Source organism: Chrysemys picta, chromosome 1 (genome assembly GCF_011386835.1).
Source record: "Chrysemys picta bellii isolate R12L10 chromosome 1, ASM1138683v2, whole genome shotgun sequence".
NCBI lineage: Eukaryota > Metazoa > Chordata > Testudines > Emydidae > Chrysemys > Chrysemys picta.
Genome location: NC_088791.1, coordinates 177,399,348 through 177,419,331, shown reverse-complemented (window position 1 = coordinate 177,419,331; position 19,984 = coordinate 177,399,348). Strand labels below are relative to the sequence as shown.

At 41.7% G+C, this 19,984-nt stretch overlaps 1 protein-coding gene across 32 annotated transcripts in view; it reads left to right on the top strand.

Moving 5' to 3' along the window:
• Positions 1-19,984, top strand: part of ROBO2 (roundabout guidance receptor 2) — a 1,484,585-nt gene that overhangs the window by 1,363,164 nt on the left and 101,437 nt on the right. For all 32 annotated transcript variants that reach the window (XM_065575614.1, XM_065575735.1, XM_065575671.1 and 29 more), the window contains 3 exons: positions 6,554-6,635; positions 7,696-7,861; positions 9,865-10,031. In XM_065575614.1, the coding sequence (XP_065431686.1) occupies positions 6,554-6,635; positions 7,696-7,861; positions 9,865-10,031 (415 nt within the window). The remainder of the gene's footprint in view (positions 1-6,553; positions 6,636-7,695; positions 7,862-9,864; positions 10,032-19,984) is intronic.

Below are 19,984 nucleotides of genomic sequence, written 5' to 3'. Positions count from 1 at the left end.
ATTATTTGAATCAGACACACTGGGAAGAAAGACTCAACACCATAAATTGGTTTAAACTAGGGTTGTCGATTAATTGCAGTTAACTCATTCAATTAACTACAAAAAATTGATCATGATTAAAAAAATTTATCGTGATTAATCATAGTTTTAATTGCACTGTTGAACAATAGAATCCCAATCGAATTTTATTACATATTTTTGGATGTTTTTCTACATTTTCAAATATATTGACTTGAATTACCGCACAGAATACAAAGTGTACAGTGCTCACTTTATATTATTATTATTGATTACAAATATTTGCACTCTAAAAAAGAGAAACAAAATAAATAGTATTTTTCAATTCACCTCATACAAGTACTGAAGTGCAATCTCTTTATTGTGAAAGTGCAATTTACAAATATAGATTTTTTTTGTTATATAACTGCACTCAAAAAGAAAAGAGTGTAAAACTTTAGAGCATACAAGTCCAGTGAGTCCTACTTCTTGTTCAGCCAACTGCTAAGACAAACAAGTTTGTTTACATTTACAGGAGATAATGCTGCCCACTTCTTATTTACAATTCCATCTGAAAGTGAGAACAGGTGTTCGCATGGCACTTTTGTAGCCGGCATTGCAAGGTATTTATGTGCCAATTATGATAAATATGTGTATGTCCCTTTATGCTTCAGCCATCATTCCAGAGGCCATGCTTCCATGCTGATGATGCTCGTTAAAAAAATTATGTATTAATTAAATTTATGTCTGAACTCCTTGGGGGAGAATTGTATGTCTCCTGGTCTGTTTTACCCCCATTCTGCCATATATTTCATGTTATTGTAGTCTTGGATGATGACCCAGCACGTTAGATTTAAGAACACTTTCACTGCAGATTTGACAAAACACAAAGAAGGTACCAATGTGAGATTTCTAAAGATAGATACAGCACTTGACCCAAGGTTTAAGAATCTGAAATGCCTTCCAAAATCTGAGATGGACGACGTGTGGAGCATGCTTTCAGATGTCTTAAAAGAGCAACACTCCAATGCGGAAACTACAGAACCTGAAGCACCAAAAAAGAAAATCCACCTTCTGCTGGTGGCATCTGAGTCATGTTGATGAAAATGAACATGTGTTGGTCCGCACTGTTTTGGATCATTATCGAGCAGAACACATCATCAGAATGGACGCATGTCCTCTGGAATGGTGGTTGACATGAAGGGACATATGAATCTTTAGCGCATCTGGCACATAAATATCTTGCAACGTCGGCAACGACAGTGCCATGAGGATGCCTTTTCTCACTTTCAGGTGACATTGTAAACAAGAAGTGGGCAGCAGTTTTCTCCTGCTAATGTAAATAAACTTGTTTGTCTGAGCGATTGGCTGAACAAGAAGCAGGACTGAGTGGACTTGTAGGCTCTAAACTTTACATTGTTTTATTTTTGAATGCAGTTTTTTTGGTACATAATTCTACATTTGTAAGTTCAACTTTCATGATAAAGAGATTGCACTACAGTACTTGTAATGTGGGTATTGAAAAATACTATTTCTTTTGTTTTTTTACAGTGCAAATATTTGTAATCAAAAATAAATATAAAGTGAGTACTGTACACTTTTTATTCTGTGTTGTAGTTGAAATCAATATATTTGAAAATGTAGAAAACGTTCAAAATATTTAAATAAATGGTATTTTATTATTATTTAACAGCGCGATTAATCATGATTAATTTTTTAATTACCACATCAACAAAGAGTCCAGTGGTGGTCCAAACTGAAGTCCTTTAGACAGGACCAATCTCAGGGCAAGCTACAATTAGATCCCCTTCACAATAACCAACCAATAGGGATTTTAGCATCTTACCAAAATAATTGTCACTGCCCTTATTGCATACAAGGGTTCAATGTATATGTCAAAGTAGCTCATTGAAGTACATCTAATGGGTATGGTCCTTCTTAGCTCAATGCTGACATTTACTCTGGAGCCCCTACACCACCTTGCCCATGCTCCATAGCAACCATACTGGACCCCAGGCCAAAGTTGTGATAAATCTTGAATGTGAATCTACACAGTTCCCCTATGTGCCAAGTATCCTGGTTGCTGTGAGGAAGTGAAAAAAAATTCCATACCCAAGTCAATGGTGACAGGAAAATTCCTTCTCTGCTCCAAAAAAGCTGCTTACTTATTATTCATAGCATGCCCAGAAACCCAGTGCTAACCAGGGAAAGTGCTTAATGACGATTATAATCCATCCATATATTCAAATTTTCAGTTGTCTCCCTGCATGTCCTTAAAAGCAGCCAGTTGGCCACAGTCGTTGGGGGTGGGGTGGGGTGGCTGATATACAAACTATGTAGAGCAGGGGTGGGCAAACATTGTGGTCTGAGGGCCACATCGGGTTTCTGAAATTGTATGGAGGGCCCGTTAGGGGAGGCTGTGCCTCCCCAAACAGCCAGGCGTGGCCCGGCCCCCACCCCCTATCCTACCCCCTCTGCTTCTCAACCCCTGACGGTCCCCTGGGACTCCTGCCCCATCCAACCCCCCCCCCATTCTCTGACAGCCCCCTGGGACTGCTGCCCCATCCACCCCTCCCTGTCCCCGGAACCCCTACCCTGACTGGCCCCCGCCACCCCAGCTAACCCCCCCTCCTGGCTGCTCCCCCAGAACCCCTGCCCCAATTCAACCCCCTTGTTCCCCACCCTCTGACCACCCCGCCCCCATCCACACCCCCGCCCCTGACCACCACTGCGAACTTCCCTGCCCTCTATCCAACTCCCCCTTCTCCCTGCCCTCTTACCGCACTGCCTGGAGCACCGGTGGCTGGCGGCGCTATGGCCGTGCTGCCCAGAGCACCAGGACAGTCCACAGCTCTGCAAGGGCTCCGGCACCCAGAGCATTGCGCTGGCGGCACAGCGAACTGAGGCTGCGGGGGAGGGGGAACAGCAGCAGAGGGGCCGGGCAGGAGGGTCCCGTGGGCCAGATGTGACCTGTAGTTTTCCCACCTCTGATGTAGAAGTTAGGTTTTAGTCTCTCTGCCAGTGGCATGATCTGTCCTCCCACATGGAACACCTATCTTCCATGGTATGGGACGCTGAAAAACAATGAATTGCCATTGACTGTCTGATTTCTCTCCTTTTTTGTGTGTTTTAATAGCACAAAAGATTAAAAGGCAAACAATATTGTCATGCGGATATGAAATTCACTAGGTACACATGTAATCTGTTCATAATCTGCTAGTTGATTTCATGGCCTGGAAGAAGTGGAATACCCTGAGTATTCTTTATATGGAGATATACCTATCTTATAAAACTGGAAGGGACCCTGAAAGGTCATTGAATCCAGCTCCCTGCGTTCACTAGCAGGACCAGGTACTGATTTTGCCCCAGATCCCTAAGTGGCCCCCTCAAGGACTGATTTCACAACCCTGGGTTTAGCAGACCAATGCTCAAACCACTGAGCTCTCCCTCCCCCCTATATAGTATTTTCCTTCTAAGTATACCCACAGTGTCCAGTGCCATACCCCACTTTGCAACAGCAATGCTCAAATGCACTTAAGAAACTTTGCCTTAAAAAAGAGTTTCCACTACCAGATAACACTGGTCTACAATTTTTGAGAAGTCGTCTGCTTCAGAGATAAAATGTGCTATTTATTATGTATTTTGATGTGCTGAATTCAAATATGACAATAAAAACAACTGATTGGCTACTGTTTCTAAGATATTTAAGTTTTTACATTTTATGTCTATGTATATTGTATAGACAGTAGAGTTTTAATCATAAATTGTAAACCTAGGTCTTTTCATGTAAACACATGGTTGCTTTACATGAAAATATTTCACCTGTTCTGTTTATGTAACACTTTAAAAATCAGCAGAAGGATTATATAAATAAAATGTATTATGAAACAAAAGGCAAAAAACTATTATGTACATAGTTTAGTCCTATTCAGTGTCTACTCGGCGCTTCTTGGCTTGTCTCTTGTATTCATTAAATGGAGCATCTCTTGTCACTGTCCAGCAATAGTCTGCAAGCATTGATGGGCTCCATTTGCCCTGATAGCATTTCTCCATTGTTGCAATGTCCTGGTGAAATCGTCGCTCACTGCTCCGCAGTTCGGTGGAAAAAAATCTAGATGAGAGTGCAAAAAATGTATCTTTAGTGACATGTTGCAACCAAGGCTTTTGTATGCCTTGAGGAGGTTTTCCACCAACAACCTGTAGTTGTCTGCCTTGTTGTTTCCTAGAAAATTTATTGCCACTAACTGGAAGGCTTTCCATGCCGTCTTTTCCTTGCCACACAGTGCATTGTCAAATGCATCATTTCGAAGAAGTTCACGAATCTGAGGACCAACAAAGACACCTTCCTTTATCTTAGCTTCACTTAACCTTGGAAATTTTCCACGGAGGTACTTGAAAGCTGCTTGTGTTTTGTCAATGACCTTGACAAAGTTCTTCATCAGACCCAGCTTGATGTGTAAGGATGGTAACAAAATCTTCCTTAATTCAACAAGTGGTGGATGCTGAACACTTTTCCTCTCAGGATCCAATGACTGTCGGAGTGGCCAAGCTTTCTTGATGTAGTGGGAATCTCTTGCACGACTATCCCATTCGCAGAGAAAACAGCAGTACTTTGTGTATCAGTCTGCAGACCAAGCAAGAGAGCAACAACCTTCAAATCGCCACAAAGCTGCCACTGATGTTGGTCATATCTTGAAAACTAGAGCCAATCAACAATTTTAAGCATCATTTTCGTTCTCAGTGACCCAGAATTAGTAAAGTTTGACTACATTTATTTCAGAAGCATTTTGGCTGTAGAGTAATGAGGAGGTACCTTTTCCCAACCAACAGCTCAGAAAACACAAAGTAAAACAGTACAGCAGAGAATGCTCTGCTGCTCCCCTTCCCTGCTGATAAGGCTATCTCCCGTCAAGTGCCTTTGTCTTTCCCCAGCGACTGGTTCACATTTTGAATATTTCAGCTTTTATCAGAGAGCCTTTCTGACTCAAGGCAGCTGCATCTTTTTAAAATTCAGGCCTTGCTTATACAAATCTACTAAACAGTTACATCACTAATTACCTGTCGTGCCCTGTCCATAACAATAGTATACTGCAGCGATAATATGTCAGAAGCAGAAAGTGCCAACACGATTCAAACGTGATAAACTTCAAAATCAATTAAAATATATATCAGCAGATATTGTAAAGAGCATCTTGCTGATTTGCCTCAACAGCCATCTGGAAAATCAAGCTATGCGCACATTGATTTCAGTTCCAATTTAATATAGTTCAGAGCACGCATATACTATTCCCTTACAGTCCAATAAACCATTTTGGATTTAGTCCTATATCCATTGAGATGTTCCAATGCAGCCTTCCCCCAGTGAATATAATTCTTCTCTCATATCATCAGAGTCAGCACTTTCCCCACTCCATTTCCATCTCTAAGCTAACATGCTTTACACACAGCAGGTTGGGGGCTTCTCAGTAGACTACACACTGTTGGCCAACTGCGGTATTCCATTGATCTCAGTAGATTTCCCGAGACCAAACATCAGGTCTCATTCACAGCATCCCTTAGCCTTCAAAATGAGAAATAACAAAACATCAGGGGAAATCAGTCAGTGTGACAGAAAAAAATAAAAAGATGTGGGGGGAAATAACTCTAATAGTGTCAATGTGACCACAAACAATTTCCCCAAATAAACTCTGCATATCTGGATCATTTATTTGAATATAATGCTTTTTCATCCCAAAACACATCTCAAACTCCAGACATACAGCACCACTGAAATGCACATACAGCATTGAATCACTGAAACCCCTCTCGTGTGGAAGGCAGCTGCCAGCTCATCAACAAGCTCACTCCACTCTGCATAAAAGTGGAGAGAGAAGAGGGAAATTTGGCCTAGTCCACTGACCCAGCCTTACCCTTTAGAAAATGGTATGCCTGAGGACTTTAATATCCATACTAACTAGACAGGACTGGTTTTAAAGTCTTATCTAAAAAGACCCATACATGATAAACTGCATAGTAATACTTCCTCTACAACAGAAGAATAAAAGCAGGTGAGACAACCCTGCTGGGATTGGAAACTGTAAATCAAGGCAGGGATTATGAAACTGAATCTTAATCTCCTCTGAAAAATGAAATCTGTACCCATTTCACAATTTAGACACACTTTAAATTATAATTTCAGTCACATCTAAGTTATATTATATTTTTACTGGAATTCACCTGGATCTTCCTTCATATATAAAAAAACATTGGTGACATGTTTTAAATTAACCATTCTGTACCAATGGCATTAACAATATGAGAATTAGAATAATGGGCGGGGGCGGGGGAGAAAACAGAGTTAAACTATTAAGAACAAGTATTCTTATTATAGTTCGCTAAAAGTAAGCCACCATTAAATGATTATTTGAGAAATGTCTGGTGTTCTTTAGTGATGTACAATGTAGGCTAAGTCCTTCTTATTTTACATCAAGAAATATTCAGAAAAAAATTGAGAGGATTGTGCCACCTGATGTTAAAGGCTTGTCAAAAATGCCCTTAACCATTTTTGTATGACTAGATATCTGACACTGGCACTTACACATGTGTGGCCACAAGTTCAAGTGGGGAGACATCTTGGAGCGCTGTGCTAGAGGTGACAGGTAAGTCATGTCAGAGGCTTGTTGTTCTCTTGGCTTGTGTTTACTATATCATAGCATAGGGGTCGGCAACGTTCGGCATGCGGCTCGCCAGGGTAAGCACCCTGGTGGGCCGGGCCAGTTTATTTACCTGCTGACGCGGCAGGTTCAGCCGATCGCGGCCCCCACTGGCCACGGTTTGCCGTCCCGGGCCAATGGGGGCGGCGAGAAGTGGCGCGGGTGAGCGATGTGCTGGCCGCGGCTTCTCGCCGCCCCCATTGGCCCGGGACGGCAAACCGCGGCCAGTGGGGGCCGTGATCGGCTGAACCTGCTGCGTCAGCAGGTAAATAAACTGGTCCGGCCCGCCAGGGTGCTTACCCTGGCGAGCCGCGTGCCGAACGTTGCCGACCTCTGTTATAGCAGATCTGTTTTAAAGGGAACCAGGATTGAGACTAATATATTTTTGGTAGAAAAGCTGGATATCTTCACATGACTTAGATTTTGGTATTATTATCTCTAAATCTCCATTGATAGTAAACCAGTTGTATTAGTATCAAGGTACGTTAGAGAGCTATATCTAGGAGTACCAACAAACTAACTGTTTCCATGCAGGAAGGCCCTTATGGCCATGAAGAATCCCACTGAAGTCACTGGGGCTTCATGTGGGGTGAAAGAGTCTACCTAATTGGAGATCCTTTTGTAGGGTTGGGGGCTTTCTCATGCCTTCTATTGACTGATGTGTTGACATTTTAGGTGAATCTATTCCAGTTATTAAAAAATAAATAAAGTAGATCAGGCTGTCTGCCTCCTCCCCTCCTTTTTCTTTTATTGTTGTTGCTTTCTTTGGTTTGTTTTATGAGCAAAAGTTTCTATAAAGACCGACAGCCAAGCATCCAGTAACATAAGCCTCTAAATGTAAACCTGACTCTCTGTTGTTATTGTTAAGTTAGGTCAGTAAGCATTGGGGCCATTGTGCTGACTATAGTAAATTATTTTTATAGTTTTTTATCTTTGCTCTCCTTTTTTTAAATCAAATTGTGCAGTCAAGGATAAAAGTTAACTATTTTTTATTTACCCCTTACAGAGTCTGGTGGAGCAACAATCAGTAAAAATTATGATTTGAATGACCTTCCTGGGCCACCATCCAAACCCCAGGTCACTGATGTTACTAAGAACAGTGTCACCTTGTCCTGGCAGACAGGCACCCCTGGAAGCTTACCAGCTAGTGCATATATCATTGAGGCTTTTAGGTATGTGAAAATTTCCACTTCTGATCTCTTTCCTTTCTAATTTTGTTTTAACCCTAGTGTTAACTGTGCTCCTGGTATGATGGTACCTGTGTGGACATCTGCAAATTCAATTAACTTACTAAAGGCTTTCTCTTTGATGGCATGGAGTTCATTCTTAATCTTCAAGAATTTCTCCTTTTTATTATTAACTGCCTATTTCTTAATAGAACTTTTAGACAAGCACTAGACTATTTCTTCAGGTCAGCAGAAGTATAGCTTGACTATGCATTCACTCATCTGTTACTTTTTTCTTAATCCTGATCATCACTGAGGGTTTCAGATGAGAATGTTGACATTCAAATTGGACAGCTTCAGAGGAGGTAGTTTAATTAGGGTTGGGCAAAACAGATTAAAAAAAAGGTAATAATAGAATTCCCTAAACCTTGAACATGTTGGGATGTTTGGTCTTAAAGCAGAACCTAAAAAAAAAACCTTTTGAAATTCCAGTATGTGTATACCATATGGAATAAAATATAGCATTTAAAAAACAAACATCTGATCATTTAGAGCTTGATCCTGCAAGTCTGAAGTCGATCAGAGTTGAGGAGCTGAGCACCTCACAGATGCACACAGTTTTTTGCAGGATTCAGCCCTTAGGCCACAATTCAGCAAGTTACTAAATCAATGGGTTACTTGTGTGCTTCAAATTAGGGTCATATTTAAGGACCTTCCTGAATCAGAGTCTTAAAATGAAAGAAAAGGAGTAAATATATTTTGCCTTTTAGTTGGCATGGTAGTCTATGGTCATCTAAAATATGTTCAGTAAAAACTCAAAAGGCTACAATGATGACTACTCATCCTTCTACATAAATATCTATGTGCCATTTCTAAAATATGCAAATAATTGTTTTCCGTAAAAATGGTAACTTCCAATATGTCTTTTGACTCATATGAAAATAATGACTACCTTTAATAAGCCCAAATGGAAAAGATAGAAAAACTTTCTTATGAATAATATACAACCGACAGCTATGAAATGAAATTCTCTCTTTATCCTTAGCAAAAGTTCCCATTTGACTTTACATAAGCTGCAGTGACATCCCACCGATGACTCTAAAAATCACCATATATTCATAGGGAGTTGCTATATTCTGTTTATAGGACAGTCCAACTGAAAACTTAAGCACAAGAAAATATATTCATGCATTTTTCTTCTTTTACAGATGTGTTTTTGAAAGGGTCTATAGTAATTTTACATATGGATTTAATTCAAGGAGAACACATTCTTTTAGCAAGACAATTTATTGGCATAATTTACCCTGTAGTATAGAAAGTTATTCTTTTAACAGGTTTATTATTTTTATACATTTGTTCAAGAGGGCCTCATTTATCATTCAAATTTACTTTTCCACTTTTCTACATCTGTTCCTTTTGCAGGTTTTTATTTTAGTGGACTATAATATATTAGGAAAGGTTTTCACTTCAGCTGGGCTGAAATATTTTTATGGTACTATTGTTTTGTTTCATAATGTGGTCTACTCTCTTGATGAATTAACTAAAACCAGCAGAACTGTTTCATTTTTTTTATTGATCTTGCTATTTTTCCCCCCCCCAGTGGTTAACCTTGGCAAGGAAATGAAACCCAACTTCTTTTACAAATCCTTTCTCTCCCCAGTATGTAAAGTTTTGTTATAAAGAAGAGGGTGATGAATTGTTCTTCTTAATCACTGAGGAAAGGATAAGAAGTAATGGGCTTAAATTGCAGCAATAGAGATTCAGACTTTAGGAAAAACTTCCTAACTGAAAGGATAGTTAAGCACTGGACCAAATTACCTAGGGAGATTGTAAAATCTCTGTCAGTGGAAGTTTTTAAGAACAGGTTAGACAAACACCCGTCAGAGATAAACTTAGTCCTGCATTGATGCAGGAAACTGGACTATCAGGGACCCTTCCAATTCTATATTTCTATGATTTCTTTTTGCTTTAATCTGTAGTCTTCAACCATGTTTTTTTTTTCATTGCAGCCAATCTGTGAGCAATAGCTGGCAAACAGTTGCTAATCATGTAAAGACAACACTCTACACTTTAAGAGGATTGCGACCCAACACAATCTACCTGTTTATGGTCAGAGCAATCAACTCACAAGGTCTGAGTGATCCCAGCCCTATGTCAGATCCTGTCCGCACACAAGGTAATGTCAATCATTAATTGTTCACATGATCTTCAGCTGTATCCAGGACTTCTGCTTGAATGACTTGATAATAGAAAGAAGGGTAGGAAATCTCTGAAAATTGAGCCAGTTTAGTTCAGCTGCTTTGCACCATTCTGGTAACTCAAAACACTGTAAACCCACCTCAACCAGCGGGGAGGTGATAAATCCCAATTTAATTCCCTGTTGCACTACAGACTTTTTGTATAACCTTAGACAAGTCACTTAAGGCCAGATCTGTAAAGGTTTTGAGGTGCCTAAAGATAAAGATAGATGTCTAGTGGAATTTTCAAAAGCACCTAGACGCCCAACTCACATTGGGTTCCACTAGATTCCTATCTTCATCTTTAGGTGCCTTAATGGACACAGACTGGCTAACCTAGTGAGGAGGGCTTTAAACTAGGTTCGACGGGGACAGGTGAGCAAAGCCCACAGGTAAGTGGGGAACATGGAGACCGGGGAGATGGGTTGGAAACGAGAGGGAGTGTGGGCTATATTGTCAGAGAGAAAGGAGGGTCAGGACAAAACTGGGAGGAAAGATCAAACCAGTATCTTAGATGCCTATATACAAATGCGAGAAGTATGGGGAATAAGCAGGAAGAACTGGAAGTGCTAATAAATAAATACAACTATGACATTGTTGGCATCACTGAAACTTGGTGGGATAATACACATGATTGGAATGTTGGTGTGGATGGGTACAGCTTGCTCAGGAAGGATAGACAGGGGAAAAAGGGAGGAGGTGTTGCCTTATATATTAAAAATGTACACACTTGGACTGAGGTGGAGATGGACATAGGAGACGGAAGTGTTGAGAGTCTCTGGGTTAGGCTAAAAGGGATAAAAAACAAGGGAGATGTCATGCTAGGAATCTACTACAGGCCACCTAACCAGGTGGAAGAGGTGGATGAGGCTTTTTTTAAGCAACTAACAAAATCATCCAAAGCCCAAGATTTGGTGGTGATGGGGGACTTCAACTATCCGGATATATGTTGGGAAAATAACAGAGCAGGGCACAGACTATCCAACAAATTCTTGGACTGCATTGCAGACAACTTTTTATTTCAGAAGGTTGAAAAAGCTACTGGGGGGAAGCTGTTCTAGACTTGATTTTAACAAATAGGGAGGAACTCGTTGAGAATTTGAAAGTAGAAGGCAGCCTGGGTGAAAGTGATCATGAAATCATAGAGTTTGCAATTCTAAGGAAGGGTAGAAGGGAGAACAGCAAAATAGAGACAATGGATTTCAGGAAGGCAGATTTTGGTAAGCTCAGAGAGCTGATAGGTAAGGTCCCATGGGAATCAAGACTGAGGGGAAAAACTACTGAGGAGAGTTGGCAGTTTTTCAAAGGGACACTATTAAGGGTCCAAAAGCAAGCTATTCCGCTGGTTAGGAAAGATAGAAAATGTGGCAAAAGACCACCTTGGCTTAACCACGAGATCTTGCATGATCTAAAAAATAAAAAGGAGTCATATAAAAAATGGAAACTAGGACAGATTACAAAGGATGAATATAGGCAAACAACACAGGAATGCAGGGGCAAGATTAGAAAGGCAAAGGCACAAAATGAGCTCAAAGTAGCTACGGGAATAAAGGGAAACAAGAAGACTTTTTATCAATACATTAGAAGCAAGAGGAAGACCAAAGACAGGGTAGGCCCACTGCTTAGTGAAGAAGGAGAAACAGTAACAGGAAACTTGGAAATGGCAGAGATGCTAAATGACTTCTTTGTTTCGGTCTTCACCGAGAAGTCTGAAGGAATGCCTAACATAGTGAATGCTAATGGGAAGGGGGTAGGTTTAGCAGATAAAATAAAAAAAGAACAAGTTAAAAATCACTTAGAAAAGTTAGATGCTTGCAAGTCACCAGGGCCTGATGAAATGCATCCTAGAATACTCAAGGAGCTAATAGAGGAGGTATCTGAGCCTCTAGCTATTATCTTTGGAAAATCATGGGAGACGGGAGAGATTCCAGAAGACTGGAAAAGGGCAAATATAGTGCCCATCTATAAAAAGGGAAATAAAAACAACCCAGGAAACTACAGACCAGTTAGTTTAACTTCTGTGCCAGGGAAGATAATGGAGCAAGTAATTAAGGAAATCATCTGCAAACACTTGGAAGGTGGTAAGGTGATAGGGAACAGCCAGCATGGATTCGTGAAGAACAAATCATGTCAAACCAATCTGATAGCTTTCTTTGATAGGATAACGACCCTTGTGGATAAGGGTGAAGCTGTGGATGTGGTATACCTAGACTTTAGTAAGGCATTTGATACAGTCTCGCATGATATTCTTATCGATAAACTAGGCAAATACAATTTAGATGGGGCTACTATAAGGTGGGTGCATAACTGGCTGGATAACCGTACTCAGAGGGTTGTTATTAATGGTTCCCAATCCTGCTGGAAAGGCATAACGAGTGGGGTACCGCAGGGGTCTGTTTTGGGACCGGCGCTGTTCAATATCTTCATCAACGACTTAGATATTGGCATAGAAAGTACGCTTATTAAGTTTGCGGATGATACCAAACTGGGAGGGATTGCAACTGCTTTGGAGGACAGGGTCACAATTCAAAATGATCTGGACAAATTGGAGAAATGGGCTGAGGTAAACAGGATGAAGTTTAACAAAGACAAATGCAAAGTGCTCCACCTAGGAAGGAAAAATCAGTTTCACACATACAGAATGGGAAGAGACTGTCTAGGAAGGAGTACGGCAGAAAGGGATCTAGGGGTTATAGTGGACCACAAGCTAAATATGAGTCAACAGTGTGATGCTGTTGCAAAAAAAGCAAACATGATTCTGGGATGTATTAACAGGTGTGTTGTGAGCAAGACACGAGAAGTCATTCTTCCGCTCTACTCTGCTCTGGTTAGGCCTCAGCTGGAGTATTGTGTCCAGTTCTGGGCACCGCATTTTAAAAAAGATGTGGAGAAATTGGAGCTGGTCCAGAGAAGAGCAACAAGAATGATTAAAGGTCTTGAGAACATGACCTATGAAGGAAGGCTGAAAGAATTGGGTTTGTTTAGTTTGGAAAAGAGACGACTGAGAGGGGACATGATAGCAGTTTTCAGGTATTTAAAAGGGTGTCATAAGGAGGAGGGAGAAAACTTGTTCACCTCAGCCTCTAAGGATAGAACCAGAAGCAATGGGTTTAAACTGCAGCAAGGGAGGTCTAGGTTGGACATTAGGAAAAAGTTCCTAACTGTCAGGGTGGTTAAACACTAGAATAAATTGCCTAGGGAGGTTGTGGAATCTCCATCTCTGGAGATATTTAAGAGTAGGTTAGATAAATGTCTATCAGGGATGGTCTAGACAGTATTTGGTCCTGCCATGCAGGCAGGGGACTGGACTCGATGACCTCTCGAGGTCCCTTACAGTCCTAGAATCTATGAATCTATGAATACCATACTTAGTCTTTCTGTGCCTCAGTTCACCATCTGTAAAATGGGGATAGTAGCACTTCCCTTCCTCAGAGGGTTTTCGTGAGGATACATATGCTCAAGATCATGAGGCACTAAACACTGTGTTAATGGGGGATATATAAGTACGATACAAAGATAGAAGTCAGGTTTACAGCTAGTTTTCATCACCAACGTGGCATAAAGCAGCCAGAGTGTATGAATCAGTCAGGCCCAATATTTTTGCAGAGAATCAATGTGAATCTAATTCATGCTGAGAATTATTTTAAAAGATATTCTGAGACACGTGCATGTGTGTATGTACATATTTTATGTTCTCTACATTCATCCACTGAATACTAAACTAAAAAGGGTGGCCTAAATAGGACTTCTCAACTGTAGGACAGCTAGTGCAATTAGATGAAGATAGCCTGATCCTACATTGCCTCCCATCTCTTATACCTGTAGAGAAAGGATGTGAAATGCTGACAAACCAGAATGGTTGTTTTATACCCAATTTACTCTCTCTATGCTCAGTCTAAATGAAAATGGACACGCTTCTCTGTGGAGCACAGGGTGTGGCAGAGCTTTGTCAATGCATTGACCAAATTCTGCACCCCACAGCATAACTCTTCATTGAACAGATTGGAAAACAGTTATGAACAATTGTTTAATCAGACTTATTCCTGTTCATGGATGATTCAGAGTAATCTCCTATGATTCATTTACAGAAAGGTCTTTTCCTTGCCTTGTATGGTTGTGCAGTGAGGCAAGGAGGATGTACACAGCTTATCCACCCCTGCAGAATCACCCAGAGTAGTACCCACAGCACTGGTAGGAGATCCTAGGCTCCTCTCTGCAAAGGGGCAGGGATGGGTGAGAACAGATGAGGAGTGGGCAGAGGCTTGGTTTTGAAAGGTCTGTTGCAAATTTTTGCTCCCCACCCTCACTGCATCAAGGCGACTCCAGGTGGGATTCTGCTTTCCAAAGCAGTATGCTTCCCATCATTTCCCCTAGGGATGTGCGGCTGTGCACCAGCCCTGACTCTAAGCTCCATGCTCATAGCACAATCTAGCTCTTAAGAACTCTCACGTTCCACATCTTTACATCTGACATACTGACAAGAGATTTGATTTCAGCAAAAACAGTTGTTTTCATTAGCTTCAGGCCATATTGTAGTTTCCATTTCCACAAGCTGTTCGCCAGCCACACATGCTGCAACATGTAGAGTATGTATAGCTCTTTGATACCTTACCGTTTAGTAGAATTAAATCATAAAATCAATTGAGAATTAGCATAATGTTTTGATGTGATTTCTAATAATGCTTGGATTCAACTCAGACTCACAAAGGAAGCCGACATGCAGTAAAAAGCCTGTTCATACTAGCCATTACTAGCAAAGTAAAGAAGCAATTAAAGCAATGATACATTATATTAATTCACAACAGGTATCCATGATAACTTATGTCTTAAAATTTGGCTTCATTAAATAAAAATATGGCAAATAACATGCAGGGTATACTGGGCAAATTTACACCATTGGATTGCAAATCCTTACACTGAGCAAGAATTCCTCAAGCCACTAAGAGCACTACTGATCGCTTTGTATGTTTAATAACCATATATTCAGAAACACCCTTGAATAATATTGAAATAATAAACTCTAAATAAAACACTTCCAAACATACTAGGTTCATTGGGAGCTAATAGTTGTTGAGGTCATGCTAAAATAAAGTCCTTTGTAACTTCCAAATAAATACATGGTTCTCTCTGGCATGTTGGTTACCGAGAAGATGTCTAGCAAACACAACTTGAGGCTAGCCCTCCCATTCTGAGGAGCTCTCAAACACCATATTGTTGTTTGGCTTCTGTCAGGTGGTCTCTAATCTGGTATATTTTATTTCCGGGCAACCCCAATTGCCATACCTTTCAGGATGGCTTGGGTATGATCTGTTCTCTCTTTCCTGGACTACCCTGCTCTGGTCTAACTTCTCTATGGCCAGCGCCAAGTTTTTCAATGTCATGAACGTTATTTTGCATATGTAAACAAAATTTCAATTTCAGTGGCGCCCCTGGCTCCTGTGCCACCCTCCCCTATCCCAAACTCCCTTTCCCAAGCTCATCCAACCAACCAAAAGTGTCTCTAGCTGTGAGCCTGCTAAGAAGTACAGAAGTGTAGTGATAGGGACTGTGAAGCTCCTAAGATTTGCAGGAGAATAGCTCCCGCTGGCAGATTGTCTTAGCCACATGGCATGGAACAGTCCAATCACATCTAGCCAATAGTTGCACATTATGACATTTTTATTTTCTATTTTTTTCATCATAAAGCCTAGGAAATTCCTTTCAAAAAATATGTTAAGAAAGCATTAAAAATGTACAATTAATCACTTGAAATCAAACAATGACTACAGTAAGGTTGCCCAAACAATCTAACTCTGCCCCTTTGTGGCTCTAGGGTAATTTTTCATAACACCGTCATACCTAATTTCACAAATAATACAACAGAATATCACACAGTATTCTTCTACAGCAGGGGTGGGCAAACTTTTTGGCCCGAGGGCCACATCGGGGTTGTGCAACTGTATGGAGGGCCGGGTAGGGAAGGTTGTGCCGCCCCAAACAGCCTGCCTCCCACCCCCTATCCGCCCCCTCCCACTTCCTGCCCCCGATTGCCCCCCTCAGAATCCCCGATCCATCCAACCCCCACTACGTCTTGTCCCCTGACCGCCCCCTCTCGGGATGCCCACCCTCCATCCAATCCCCCAACCCCTATCCACACACCCGCCCCCTGACAGCCCCCCCGGGACTCCCACCCCCTATCCAACTGCCCTTTGCTCCTCGTCCCCTGACCACTCGCCCCGGGTTGGATACAGGGTGGGATGGATAGGGGGTGGGATCCCGGGACCCCCTGCCCCTAACTGCCCCCCCGGGATCCCACCCCCTATCCAGCCCCTCCACGCTCCCTGTCCCCTGACTGCCCTCCTGACTCTTATCCATATCCCCACCCCCTGACAGGCCCCCCGGGACTCCCACTCCCAATCCTCCCTTTTCCCCATCCCCTGACTGCCCCCCCAGAACCTTCACTGCATCCAACCGCCCCCTCTTCCCTGACTGCCCCCCCCCCAGTGCCTCCCACTCCCTGCCCCCTTACTAGCAGCAGGAGCTCACAGCCACAACACCCGGCCAGAGCTAGCTGTGCTCCCCACACTGCCCAGCGGGAGCGGCAGGCCAGAGTGCGGCCCGCGCGGCAGCGTGGCTGCAGGGAAAGGGGGGAGAGCGGGGGAGGGGCCGGGGACTAGGCTCCCTGGCTGGGAGCTCAGGGGCTTGGCAGGACAGTCCCGTGAGCCGGATGTGGCCCATGGGCTGTAGTTTGCCCACATCTGTTCTACAGCTTTATATACAAATGAGTAGCATCTTGTAGGGCAGTGCACTACTTTGCATAGGACAGAAAAATCGATTAAACAAGTTTACATGAAAATCACATACACAAAGACTACTCCAGAATAATTATACCCACATTCTATGGTGTGGTTTCGTTAAAAGCGTTATATTGGAATGAGTTTGGAAAAGCTACCTTACTTATGAGTTGGAAAGCATTTTATTTAGCATCGGCTAGGTATTTTTCAGAAAAAAATATTTGAACATGTTTCAGAGAGAAATATTTATTGGCACCGTATTTCACTTCCCTCATCTGTAAAGGCAAATATGCTTAGTGCCATGAATCCAACGACATAGGGTTCAGTGGCAGAGGAACACAATGTAATTTTAGAAAGTGAAAGAACATTTTCTATACCTAACAATGGCATGATTTGAAGATACAGTATCCTGGGATCTTCCTGGGTCTCGGACTTACTATTTCCTGCCCTGGACATCAGGTGAATGTAATTCTGGGAGAGAAGGACATATTTCTCATTCAGATAGCTGCATTTTTCAAAATCAGCCTGAAGTTGCTAGACATTTAGAATGCAGACCTTGGGAAGATGGATAAGTGGGCAGAATGCCGATATGGAAGTTAAAGTTGCATGCAAAATGCAATTAATCACATGGATAACACTAACACATGTAGGTACTTGTGTTTGGTGTAGTGGTGATATCCTGCTGTAGCTCTAATTAGCAAATTTTTTTAGCTTATGGACATTTGTCCATATTTAAAAAAATACACACTGTATACACAATATATTTTTCCCTCCCAAAGGGGATATAATCATAGCACGCTGTTGGTTCTGTACCACTGGTAGATAATATTTTCTAAGATTTAATAATGGGTAGCTATGGGAATTATTTTATACCAAGTATAATAAAAGTGTTTTGTAGTTAGTACAAGTTACTTTTCAATAAACAAGTCTGAGTTGCTCTGTTATAGATTTATCTTAATATCTGTCTTTTTCTTTTTCACTCACTTTGAATAGGCATATTTTGCTGAGCACACCACTTCTGTACCATTGCTAAGGTTTCCATATTTGGATTATATTCCCTTTGGGAGGCCCATAGACTCATCCCACACATTTGAAAGTCAATAGAAAGCCTGTGTAGATAGTGTCTCTTTGGTGACTCAAAACCCATAATATTGCTCGAAATATGAAGCTGAAATCTGGACTATGAAAACTAGATTTTTATCTAAATCCTGAGAACTGAAGTATCTGAGACATGCTTTGAATGTTTTTCTTTCTTAAGAGCAGTATTATCTCTACTTTACAATAATGTTTTTCCTGTTAAGAGAACAAAGGGCCACATATTACTCTCCCATACCCATCAGACAGAAAATGTGTCACCTTGTTTGAATCTTCCCTTTGTGAGGTGAGGCGTTTGCGGCAGCATATATGGGGAAGTAAGTGTGGTCAGTGAAACCAATGGCTCCAGTGGATCATCTGTGAAATTTGAGCAGAACTCATGTATGCTCATCCACTTTGTAGCAGGCCTCTGAGCCCTCTTTCTCCTCTAGGAGCACAACTTTTGTGAAGTTTCAGAGTAGCAGCCGTGTTAGTCTGTATCCGAAGAAGTGGGCTGTAGTCCACGAAAGCTTATGCTCTAATAAATTTGTTAGTCTCTAAGGTGCCACAAGTACTCCTGTTTAACTTTTGTGAAGTAATTGAATCTGAGCACCCTGCCTGTGCCCCAACTCCCTGCCCTTCAAGGAGGAAAGCAGACACCAGGGGAGTTAGTGATGATTTCCAGTAGCAGTAAGTCCTACATGGATTTCCACTGGGAATTCTGTGGTGTGCAGATGGACATGTGCCATGTTCAGTGGCTCCTTTCTGACTCTTAACCCAGAGTAACACCTCAAGCTTCCCACAGTACTAGTGCACCTCTTGGGAGGGATCCTCAATTCTTTCCAAGGGCAAGTTTGGGAAGAATGTGGTAAAGGTGCACTACTCCTTCCATAGCCCTACAAAGGTTTCTATGCTGACTTGCTCCCCTCCATGCTATGTTGTGGAGAGGAACATGAGGCCCAATCTTTGAATATATGGAATTTTGAAAACATTGTGACAGAGAAGTGTTTCTCACAGTGCTGCATACTAGGGAGCCAATTCACCACGCACTAGATCCACGCACAGAAAGCCACTTCTCTGAGCAGAAGGGTGATTCAGTCACCTCTTCAGCACTGACCTAGCAGATTCTTCTCCAGGTGGTCATGGGATGCAGATGGGTAAGCTCAGAGTAAATGTGAACAGGATGGGGAATGAGTGGGTAGACCAGAGGCAAGACTAGAGGGATTCACATTTTGAGGCCACACACAGAAAAGACAATACAATTTCATATTGCATAACTTTTTCCACATAGCGCCACGGAAATCCTTGAGGACCACTATTGCTAGGGAGCGGAGCCACATTGGTGTGGTGGGATGGAGCTTCCACACAGAGTACCCTGGCCTTACACAGAGCCACTGGAACCTACCTGGTTTCAGTTGGGGAAATCCAGGTTTTCCTTCCCCACCCTCCTGCTGAAGGCATGATTTGGATTAATCTCTGCAAGATAATCCTCGTGGAGGTTTTCTCCCATGTTTTTTTTTTTTATGTGAGAAAGGGCAATTTGACCTCACAACTTTATCCCATTTTCAGACATGAACAGCTGGAAAATGTATACATTTGCTATAGTGGAATAGGCTTAAATAACAGGAAATTGCTATTTTTAGTATGGTTTCCTGGCTTCTCTCACTTTCTAACTCTCATGGTGTCAAACTGAAAAGGAAAGGAAATCGTAATACATATTGAAAAGGAGGGAAAATTTGAAGAAGCATAATGAGTATAACATACACAGTTTAAAAACAAGCAAATGTACATATTCAGCTTCTGTAATATCATTTGCTTAGATTATATGAACTAGTTATGGTCTAGATTTGCAGGCACACTGGCACATCAAGACTATTATCACCTGAATATTTCAAAGCATGTGAATATGGCATCTCACCAATCACTCACTAGGTGCTAGGGAAAAAATGTTTTCAATGACTATTTGGGCTAGATAGGAACATTTTCTAATTGCCTAAGTAATAGAACATGTGGTGTTTGTTTATGGCAGTGAATGTTTACTTGGT